This window comes from Miscanthus floridulus, chromosome 4 (assembly GCF_019320115.1).
Source record: "Miscanthus floridulus cultivar M001 chromosome 4, ASM1932011v1, whole genome shotgun sequence".
NCBI classification, from domain to species: domain Eukaryota; kingdom Viridiplantae; phylum Streptophyta; class Magnoliopsida; order Poales; family Poaceae; genus Miscanthus; species Miscanthus floridulus.
The window spans coordinates 18354435-18366204 of record NC_089583.1 but is presented as its reverse complement, the minus strand read 5'-3'; the positions used below and the strand labels follow the sequence as shown (position 1 = coordinate 18366204).

Sequence of the window (11770 nt, the reverse complement as noted above, 5' to 3'; positions counted from 1 at the left end):
ACAGTAGGCTCAAAGTCGGACCGCGCCAGCGGTAGTTCGATCACACGTGCTCTCCAAACGGCTATATGTAAACTACATTTTATATGTATCCAAGTATATGGAAACGTTCATTTCAAAAAAAGGTATATAGAACGTTGACAGGGATCGATGAACACAGGAAATAATTCTTAAGTACACGAGCGAATATCAAATCACGTGAACGCCGAATATTATTACTCCGTGCTCCCAATTAACTCCCAAACACTCCAATAATCCCCAACAACACGTAAAACACACGTTAATCCGCCGCTCCTATTCCCTTTTACCTCCCGTTACATGCAACGCATCCCCCTTCTTTTTCCCCTCACAGTAACACATAGTACGGAGTAAAAAAAATTTCACCCTTTTGTCTCGAAGTTGCATTCTCCATTTACACGCGCAAATCTACTATATGAACAAATCGGCTAATTCAATTTATTATTTCTGACAACATGGGCCCACGATCCTGCACCGCGTGGTCTTGCCGCTGCCGCCTGCTGCCTTCCCTCCGGCGGCCCACCCGCGGAGCTTCCGGAGCAACCTGGGCCGCCCGATGCTCCACCCGCCGCTGCCGTCCCTGCAGCGCCCGCCGGACGCCGCCGCAGCGAACCCCATGCACGACGCCGGCCGCGGCTCGATCTCCACGCTGCGGCGCGGGGCCGACCCGGACCCGGACGACGACACGGACCCTGCCTTGCACAGCTCCACCTGGTTGCACGGTGGCACCGACGCCACCATCGTCTCCCCCTCCAGCTCCTCCGGCGGGTGCCGCGGCGCCACGCCGTCTTCGTCGTCGTCGTCCCCGCCGTAGGTGCTGCCACCGTAGTCGTCGTCGATCAGCATCAGGTCGTGCTGCAGCCAGGCCGTGATCCAGCCCAGGTAGATCATCTCCTCCATGCCGGCCGCCCACCGGTCCCGCAGCGCCTCCAGCCCGTCCACCAGGTCCCTGCCGCTCGACAGTTTCCGCAAGCTTCTCTCCACCGCCACCTCCACGTTCTGCGATGCATGCAGGAAAGGAAAGCAGAGCATGCAGTTTCAGCGATCAAATCCATCGTTCGATTGCAGCTCTAGCTAATCACAGATCGAACAAATATACTAGCAAAGATGAAGCCAACAAGATCGTTTGATCGCCAGTGAATTACCTCATTGTTTGCTCCCTTCTGCTCCATAAGCTGCACCGTCAGCTGCTTCATCTCTTCCATGGCCTGCTCAAACTCCTCGCACCTTCTCGCCATCTGGGCGTGTTTCACATCAAGAGCCACGATTCTCTCACCGACAGCATCCGAATCTTGCTTGCTTCTCTTCGACATCGTCTTGAACTTGCCTTGCAGCCTGTCAAGCTTGCCTCTCATGGCCGCAAACTCTTCAGCACCTGCGCGGATCTCTGCTGCTGCCGCTTCGAGCCGCTGGTTCTGAGACTCCAGCAGCTCCAGCTTCATGCCCAGGCACATGATCTGCATCTTCTGGTACGCCGACTCCTGCTCCTTCATGTTGCAGTACTCGTGGAACTGCGCCTCGATGGCGCAAGCTCTGTCTTCAAGGGCTGACACCATGAGCTTCAGGCTCGCAATCTCGTCTGTCTCCGTTCTCTGATAATCCTGGATCTGGTTCTTGGCTGCAGTTTCTGATGGATCCTCAGTGGCCTCTACCACCATGGCTTCGGCATTCGAAGCCTGCCTTGCTAGTTCACTGATCAGGAGCCTGCCGGCAGTGCTGCAGGCACTCTCTGTTCTCGCCAACTTTTGCTGTGCGCGACGAGTTGATTCCATTTCTTCCTCCTCTTCTTCACAGATTGAACCCAATGATTGTTCCAATTGGAACGAACTACCAGATGAGTCTGTGTAACTACTGTGCCTATTTGCCCTGTTTGTTATGAGGTCACAGATAAAAGCACCAGCCAGGGGAAAAGCTAAGGGAAAGACTATCTTCAGAAGAAGATTCTTGATGCTCTCTGCATTCTTGCTTTCCATTGAAAAAAGTTCATCGTTCCTCCAGTCTCAGTGGAATAAGCTTTTAACTACTATATGTATGCCAACCCAAAGTTGTTCCTACATTGCTTTGCCTTCAGGGCTAAACTATGCCAAGTTTGTTCAGGTACTTAACCATCCATACTGTGTTGCGATAACATTGATCCTTGGTCAGTGACAAAAACAAAGGTTTTTCGGAACAAGCAAATGTATAGGCTAGGGTTATTCGATACCATTTCATCTTATTTCACATAAATATACCTCAGAGATAAAGACTAGCAGCTCTGAGTTTTAAACAACCTAGAAATCATCTATCTTTCAGGGCAAGATTAGTATTGTTCCATTTCTTGATTATGAGAAGAAAGCATAAACTTTGCATGCAGAAGATGCAAAGGCTTACCTCCATGTTTAAACATTGCCCAGGATCATCTGCTGGGCATCATGGAACCTTTTCTAACAGCCAAGGCTTCCCTCCTTGTGGTCATGATTGATAACAGACAAGCATAGTAATAAAATAGGTGAACAGGGACATGCTTATCAGAAAGTAGACCAAGTCATCACAGATTCACAGATAAGCCAGGATTGCTTGATGTGTAAAAATCTAACCTTTCTTCGTCCATTAAGGTCCTTATCTTTCGGCTTTTGCTTTATACATCTAGTTACATATTATTATTTATGTTTTTTCCAGAGAGGTATACTCCGTCTGTCCCAAAAATATTAAATTCTAGATTTGAACCAAATCAAATTTTCTTAAGTTTATAGAAAACTATATCAACATTTATGTCTTTAAATAGGTTCATTGTGAAAACATATTCCTTGATTAATGTAATGATACATATTTGGTATCATAAATGTTAGAAGTTTTTGTATATATTAAGTCAAACTTAAAATTGTTTGACTCCCCAAAAAGTGAGGATTGTATTCTTTTTGGGACGGAGGGAGTATGCACTTACTTCCTTTAACTCATGTCACAAACTGCACATGGAATTCCAAACATCAATTTATTTTTATTCATATAGCTATCAAGGTAGGCAACCATTTATATTTTTCTTTGCAACTAAATGTTTACTACAAGGATTCTTCTAAGCAGTAAAGGTAATGGAGAAATTGGTAAGGATCCATCTTCATCAAATATAAGTGGGAAAAAAATCTATATTTCAATAATGTTGAAATCTTACAATAGTGTACTATCAATGCAATACCACCAGCATATTTTGGTAAACTAGCCTTTTTCAATAGCAACACTCTACTGTCCATGCAAATATGTACCATTTCCTTCAGAACTCTATGCACAGCTATCCTTCAATGATCTTCACAGGAGTCCTGCATAAAAGGAAACTTATACTATCATGATGGTTGGAGAGAAAAAAAAATTGAATGTCAATTACAAGCAGTCAACCCCACTTACCCGAATGGGCTCTGTTTGATTGATAGTAGCTCAACATCCAGCTATTGAAAAATGGGAACATAAAAAAATAAGATGGAGAAAGCCAAAACTGAACAGATGATCTTCAGCTGATAAAGAACATGACACTTTGTAAATGATGTCGAAACAAATGTTAGTTTTTACCTCAATAGTTGCATTTGGAGGAATTTCCTGGACACCCTTCTTTCCATACGCCAGTTCAGGAGGAACAATTATCAACCTCTGAAAATCACATTATCATGCTTTCCAATGCTGTTAAAATTCCCATATATGTATGTTGAAAAGAATGAAATGGCTGAAGTAGACCAACATTTGTTATGCATCTTTTCTTTTGTTTGAAACACAAATGGATATTCAATAATGTTTTTAGGCATGGCACAAGGAACTTGCACAATAAATTACATTAACATGTCCTAGGACAATCGTTAACATTGTTCGTTCATAAAGAATTATATGATGGACACATGGAGAACTTAGTTATACTCATTCTAGTTCATAGCTAATCGAATCAATGCCCTATACTAGTTCACGATTGAGTCAATGTATTTCCTTTTATTTGAAATAAAAGATCAAACATGGAAACCAAATCAAAACTTGCATTTACTGACCTGGCCTCCGACTTTCATTCCCTCAACCCCAAGATCCAATCCTTTTAAAACATTGCCTCTCTCAGAATTGCCTACGTCAAACCCATATGGCTGCACATAATCTTAGGACTTGTAAAAGACAGCAAATATTATTAAACAACCACAGCTGAAATTATCATTTATCAAGTATCATCACTTCATAAATACTAAAATCAGAAAAGTAATCAGGATTTGTAATATGGAAACTGTCAAGAAACTTCTACTCATGCAAATAAAGAATCACCAAAATAATCATAAACTTATATAGGTAGGAGCAAAGGATCTTCTCCAATATTAGATTTCATAAGATGTCAGGAAAATTTAGCTCAGTACCACCACTGACCGGTATAAGTTAAAAGCACATTCCGATGTGAGAACATGTAGCAATTATATGGAGAAAGAGGCAGAATATGTTATAGCATTACCGTTCCACCACCAACACCAAGGCCCTGCCTACTTGTCATGAATGTGATGCCCTTCCACTTGGCCACATAATGTACCTACACTAACTTAAGCATAGATCATTATGCAAGATAAATGCAGCTTTGTTGTCTGTAATAACAATGCAGCTGGTAAACATTCATACAGGTCGTCTGTAAGTAGTCAATGAATTATCATTTTTTTGTATGACAACATTGGTATATGATAAAATTAAAGTTCAAACGGCATCCTCTTAGTTTTAGGACACATTTTTCAGGGGCCAATTAGTTATAGCATGCTAACTTATTTCAAGCTTAAAAAATTAAAATTATTTGATTCACATGATTTACCAAAACAAGAGCACATTAGAAAACAGCAAGAGATTAATTTAGTCTTCAAGTCAGTAAACAAAGGAACACAATTCAAACTTCCTAGTCTGAGGACTCAACAGACCTCATGGTCACCATTCATCTATTCCTTCGATTATTAGTCAATTTTTCATTAGTGAGATACAGTGTCATGTATGATTTGCATACTGCAGTACAAATGCAAATGCCAATGATTCGTCCATTATGGCTATATCATGCTAGATCCCAGACACACAAATTGTGATGGTACTTACCGCAACACGGGATCCCTTAACAGCTTCAGCCCCGCTTCCTACCTTGATGTCATAGTACCTGGTCAGAAATTTGGTAAGTACTTTGCAGACTCAGGCAATAGAAAAACATGAAAAACATGCTTCATCTTTTCAGTGAAACAAGGATCAGCAAAATGTATGTTCTCTGAATAAAGATTTTATGTTAGTGAAAGGACCTATTTTGAACTCTGATTCATGCCCATGCTAATACATGTGACACTAAAAACAGAACCAAATTCCCCCCCACAATGACAGCAACACAAACTAAAATCAGATGAAGCGCTTACTTGAGGCCATTGGGAAGGGTGGTGAATTCGCTCTCAGGAATCTTGGACGCCCTGAGCTGCCCGTTCAATCAACCAAACACACGAAAACAAAGCACAAACATCTCAACCAACTTCGCAAGATCAATGGATCCTGACACAATCCCGATAAATGATGTAGGAGTAGCAGAGTACAAGGTCGTCAGGTCCTTACCGCCCTCCTGCTCGTGGACACCGCACCAGCTTCCCCTCCGCCTCCGCCTCCGGCCACGCCAACCCCCACCGCTACGCCAAGCAACGCAAAGAAACGATCAGAACGCGCAGTCCCCCGGGCGAACGGAACCCACACAACCATGGAGGCATGGAGCAGAGGAACCAAGAACCTGTTGCGGCGGCGAGGAGGGAGGCGAACCACCGCCGGGTGGCCACCGGGGACGCGTCCGGGGAGCCGCTGCAGCGGCAGGCGAAGGCCGGTCGCCGCGCCGCCCTCCTGGCCGGGAGCGGCGGAAGGGCGCGGCGCGGGAATAGGGAGAGGGATGGCACGACGGAGAGCTCCATTGGTCGGGCGGGCGGCGGCGGCGGCGCCGGACTCCGGAAATTTTGATATTTTCCGGCTTGATTCGTGCGGATTTGGTGCTCGTGGCCTCTGCATTTCCTTCCATCGTGGGATTGTCGGTAGTGCGTCGCTCGCTCCCACCGGCGGAAATCAGGATCTTCAATTTCAGCCACACTGCAGGCTGTCTGCAGTGCAGACTAGTCCAAACATGATCCAGTTTCTTCTTGTTGTTTCTCTCCCTTTTCGAAATTATTAAACGTGCTCCAATTTTTTAGAGCAATCTATATGCAATTTATTTGCCAAAACAAACTTTGAATCGATAAACTTTGCTGAAAATTAGTTAATCCTTTTTGACACATTGATAATGTGGTATGGTCTGTGCAAATTTTGCACATGTTGGATGGATATACCTTTGGTTTTACCCTAGATAATATAATATTCGATGAAAAGAACTTCACAGAGTAGAGAACAAGGTTTTATATTATATAGGACAACTTTTGACCAGAGCCAATATTTTTTTCTAGCAAAACAGAGATACTCATCTATTCTGTAATATAGTGCATTCTAAAAATTATAGGACAGATTAAGAGAGAATATAAAAGACGTGTGTATCCTCACTTTATTTTCTAATAAGACGCTATCATCAACATAGTTTGTGGTGATTGGTTGATAAATGAAAAGTATTTAGTGCAAAATTAGTTTCTGTCTTCTAAAATATCTTATATTTGAGAACAAAATTTAAATGCTAGAATGTGCTATATTATAGGACGAAGGGAGTAGAAATACAAGCACTACTAAACTATTTTTGTTGAGAAAGATTCAAGTATATCTGGAATCCATATTATGAATACTCTATTTTAGAAGAAAAAGAGACCCCAAGAACTAAGGGTTGTTCATTATTAAGAACAAAAAATAGACATGCAAAATAAGAGTTCAGAATTAAAACATGAGCCATTGAAATGGATGAACGCACCTCTAGCCTCACTCTGAGTTCCCTCTTAAGCAGTTGAGCTAGACTTAATCCTTCCATTCTAATCGTAAATCGTTTTACCTTTGCTAAATACATGGCTTTTAATATGTATATAAGCATAATGATTATCTAGATACATAACAAAAATAATGTACCTTGAAAATCTAGAGCAACTTACAATTTAAAATGAAAGGAGCACTATTTAATATTTTTTTAAGTAACACAACAACTTTGAGGAATGGATTGAATTGGAAGTGAGACTCAATTGCAGGTTCAGTTCGTCCTAGTCGTAAATTGTTGCAAATAGCTTCACCGCTAAGGCGCGTACAAATGTGACCCAAGTGTTTTCTTTTTCTAACAAAAAAATACTTCCCTGGTTCTAAAATATAGGACCCGTTCGGCTTGCTGAATTGTGGCTGAAACTGGTTGAAAACACTGTTATGGCTAAATTCTTATGAGAGAAAAATACTATTTCAACTAAAAAAACAAGCTAAATAATGCCGTTTTTTGAGTAAACCGAACGGAGCCTATAAGACGTTTTTACTTTTTAAGGTATAATTGTTTTTAATTTATATCTAAGTGTATATTAAACATAATGTATTTCAAAAAGCCAAAACGTATTATATAATTTATAATTGAAGGGATATGATTTATAGCAATGTAGTATGTATAATACGGAGTGCATGTACATGAATACACTGTTACACGAAGGCCCCTAGGTGGCGACCTGGGTGGCAGGTATCCTACTGCCGACCCCCCTAGGAAAATAGGGGGTGTTTGGTTCTTTCGTCGCTCCTAAAATTCATGTCACATCAAATATTTAGATATTAATAAAGAGCATTAAATATAGATTAATTATAAAACCAATTACATAGAAGGAGGTTAATTTGCGAGATGATTTTTTTAAACCTAATTAATCTATCATTAGCACATGCTTACTGTAGCACAACATTGTCAAATCATGGACTAATTAGACTTAAAAGATTCGTTTCGTAAATTAGTTGCAAGTTATGTAATTAGTTTTATAATTAATCTATATTTAATAGTTTATATATATATGTCTAAATATTTGATGTGACAGGAATTTTAGAAACGTCGGTAGAAAACCTAATTCTATGCCCGTGCGCGCTTCATGCATAGGCCGAATTCAATTCTCTGGGCCGCCAGGGGTTGTTCCACGCAACGCGCAGCCAGCACAGGAAGCAGACATGCAGTAAAGCCGAAAATGATGATGTCAACGCATCCCATACTTTTTTAAGTAAAAAAAAGTCATAGCTCCAAAACCAAATATTCAAATTAAAATCAGATTACACCATAGTGTTTTTTGCAATAAAGTCTTCAAAACAAGACCCACATGGATATATTTCAATACAATTTTTTAACCGATATTTATCTCATGATGAATATGTATATTAAAGATAATCGTCGAATATCACATTAACACTACACGAACATCATAAAAAAGTATAGAACATCATATATATACTACGTGAACATCACATATATAATAGAATATAAAAAATAAAATTAATGATGTAATTAATTATAGTCAAATAAAAGAAGAAAAATGCTACCGAACATCACAAAAAATTTCATGAAACATCACATTAATCACTACAAGAACATTACTAAATATAGTACAGATCATCATATATATACTACGTGAACTTTACATATATCTTGAAATATAAAAATAAAATATATCCTAGAATATCAATGTACACTACTGAACATCATAAAATACATCGTAGAACACCACATTAACACTACATGAACTTCACTAAATATAGCATATAATATCATATGTATACTACGTGAACATCATAAATACATCGTAGAACATCACATTAACACTACATAAACATCACTAAATATAGCATAGAACATCATATGTATACTACGTGAACATCATAAATACATCGTAGAACATCACATTAACACTACATAAACATCACTAAATATAACATAGAACATCATATATATACTACGCGAACATCACAAATATCATGAAAATATAAAATAAAATAATAAAGTTAGTGAAGTAATTAATTAGAGTCAAATAAAAAGAAGAAAAATGCTACCAAACATCATAAAATATATCATAGAACATCAATGTATACTTACGGAACATCACAAAAAATATCGTAGAATTTAATATTTCTACTCATTTACATCAAAAAATACATCACAGAACATTATATGTATACTACATGAATATCGCATATATCAGTAAATAAAAAGTGAAACATAAAATTATAAATAAAAAAGAAAGGAAAATATAAAAAGAATAAAATACAAAAATAGAAAATAAAATAAACAAAATTATTAATTCTATGAAAAAGAAATTAAAAAGTATAAATGTTAAAAATAAAAAGATAAAAAAACACAAAAGAAAGCAAGGAAAGGAAAAAATAAAAATTAATAGAGTAAAATAAAAATAGTAAACGAATAAAGAAAATAAAAAGAATGACAAAAGTCCACGAAAAGAAAAAATGAATGAAAGGAAAAAAAGAAAAGTAAAACATACAAAAAAAATGAAAATAGAAACAAGAAACAAAAATAATAATAAAACACCACCGAAAATAAAAAGGAAAAATAAAGGAAAGGAAAAAAAGAAAACATAGAATAAAAAGGAAATGAAAATAGAGAAAAGGACACACGAAACTCATCGTACGTGGGAAGCCGCTGCGGGACGTCCGACTCACTGCTGGACGTTCACGGGAAACCCAACAAACAGCAGCCCAAACAGGATCCAACGCTAATGGGCCTAAAAAAAAAACGCGGAACAGCTCGGGCGGGGGGGGGGGGGGGGGGGGGGGGTCGGCGCGGCGCTCAGGTCCAACAGCGAAGGTTTGCGCTGTTACATCGGGCACAACAGCTATTTTCGAGTCCAGAACCACAATTCAGCCCACAAGACACTTCCACTTCAGGCCCTATCCGTTCAATGCCGCATTGGGCAGGCCCATCAGTATAATCCTGCTGTTTCTCAAAAAAAAAAAAAAATCAGTATAATCCTGCTCTCTCCTGATTCTATGGGCTAATTCCATGCGTGGTGTGCCGTGTCCTTGGGCGCCGGACGTTTTGTGGGAAGCCTGGCCACCTGGGGGTGCTCGTTGCTCTGATCATGTTTCTCTTCTGTGTTTATAGATACGGAGTACATAGTGCTTCACCCTCTCAAAAATAATTCATAGTTTCTCTTCTGAGGAATTAGGTACTGTGCACACGCACTACTCCATCCTGTTATACTCCTCCCGTTCTAAATTATGAGACGTTCTGACTTTATATATATATTTTTTAAAATAAAACTAGACATAGTGATACCTAGGTATATAGTAAAAGCTACATATATAGAAAAATTAAAACATATTATAATTTAGAACGGAGAGAGTATTTACTTAATTTCATCTAGACGCCGGCCGAGAGAGAGAGAGAAAGAGAGGCCGATCGGATAAGGAGAGAGGAGGGGAAAAGAAAAGAAGGGGAGAAGGAAAGAAATAAAAAAGGAAAGAAAAAGAAAAGGAAAATAAAGAGAAAAAAGAAAGAGAAAAAAGAAATTTTAACGGTGTGCACGTTGAATCAACAAAAAAAAAGTAACGGTAATGGCATACAAAGAAACAAAAATTATAAATCAATAGCAATGAAGAAAACTTATAGATTTAAATGGTAATGAAGGGATTAGTATAGCTTTTGATGGCGATGAAGGAATTTTCTCTAGTTAGTATTGCTGCCACCGGCCAGACCCGATACACTTTCAGCTTGGAGACACAGCCCTAGTGGCACGGTACTCCTATCCTATGTACTCCGTATGAGTATGCCGACGGAGGACTGAAGATGCAGGCATGCAGCCGAGTAGGCCTGCAGGCTACAGGGAAGGAATACTACGCGGCACGGTTAATTAATTTGCCAATTGCAATACAAAAGAAATTGTCTTGCTGCTGGATCCTACTCCAAGCCCTAAACCCGAGCGCGCGGAGGTGGAGTCCGGCTTGGCCGGCCGGCTCCTGTAAAGGAGTCCGCGCGGACCGCCATTCCGTCGTCTCGGGGAGGCGGCGGTGCCGGCGGCGCGCTTCGTTGAAGCTCCCGTCATAAATAGAAGGATGCAAAAGAAGAAGAAGAAAAAACTCAGTCTGGTGCGGATGCATACTGCAGAGCAACTTACTACGTACTATGGATCAACGTAATGCGCTGTTCAATAGGAAAGCCATTCCTGAGTTCTATGAGAAAATAAAAACTATGATCTTTTTGTTTTATCTTTTTGCTGGCTTGCTAGACAAAAGCTAATAAATGATGAAACAAACCACCTTAGCTGATGAGCTCACTTTTGGAAAAAAAAAATGGAAAGCTGGCTTTTGAGAAAATGAACCACAAGCTGAAAAGCAGTTTTTGGGAGCTTTTCGGGCTTTTGGTGTGTTAAGAAACAAAAAAATATATTGAAAAAGCCAATGAAATATCCAACAGCCAGAAACCAAAACTGAAAAACTTATCTTTAGAGCCAAAAGCTACAACTCAAACAAACAAACCCTTTAGGATGGTCTAGAAAAAAAATTATGTATTTAAAGTTGGACTGAGAACACTTTTAAAGTACATGCCAAATCTCGTATGTATAGAAATAGATACACATAGACAACAATCTATCAGTCTATCTATCTATCAATCAGTCTATATCTGTCTCTCTCTCTCTCTCTATCTATCTATCTATCTATCTATCTATCTATCTATCTATCTATGTGTCTGTATCTATCTATCTATCTGTCTGTCTGTCGTCTGTCTATCCATCTATCTGTCTGTATCTATCTATCTATCTGTCGTCTGTCTATCTATCTGTCTGTCTATCTATCTCCAAGCCCCGTCCAAGAGACCGCATAGCACATTGTACATTCTGCT

The 11770-nt window shown here is 39.6% G+C and overlaps 2 protein-coding genes across 2 annotated transcripts; both read right to left on the bottom strand.

The window, feature by feature from the left end:
* Window positions 1-375: 375 nt before the first annotated feature.
* On the bottom strand, window positions 376-2971 carry LOC136549490 (protein CHUP1, chloroplastic-like). Its single transcript, XM_066540792.1, has 3 exons — window positions 2386-2971; window positions 1161-2129; window positions 376-1014 (listed from the first exon to the last, which is right to left on the bottom strand). Exons 2-3 carry the CDS (start codon window positions 1986-1988, stop codon window positions 457-459), a joined length of 1386 nt encoding a protein of 461 aa, XP_066396889.1. The 5' UTR covers window positions 1989-2129; window positions 2386-2971; the 3' UTR covers window positions 376-456.
* Window positions 2972-3119: 148 nt separating this feature from the next.
* Window positions 3120-6050, bottom strand: LOC136549491 (peptidyl-prolyl cis-trans isomerase FKBP16-4, chloroplastic). Its single transcript, XM_066540793.1, has 9 exons — window positions 5744-6050; window positions 5575-5645; window positions 5385-5440; window positions 5080-5137; window positions 4463-4537; window positions 4020-4109; window positions 3556-3633; window positions 3394-3434; window positions 3120-3308 (listed from the first exon to the last, which is right to left on the bottom strand). The coding sequence occupies exons 1-9, from the start codon at window positions 5916-5918 to the stop codon at window positions 3281-3283; spliced, it is 672 nt and encodes a 223-aa protein (XP_066396890.1). The 5' UTR covers window positions 5919-6050; the 3' UTR covers window positions 3120-3280.
* Window positions 6051-11770: the final 5720 nt, after the last annotated feature.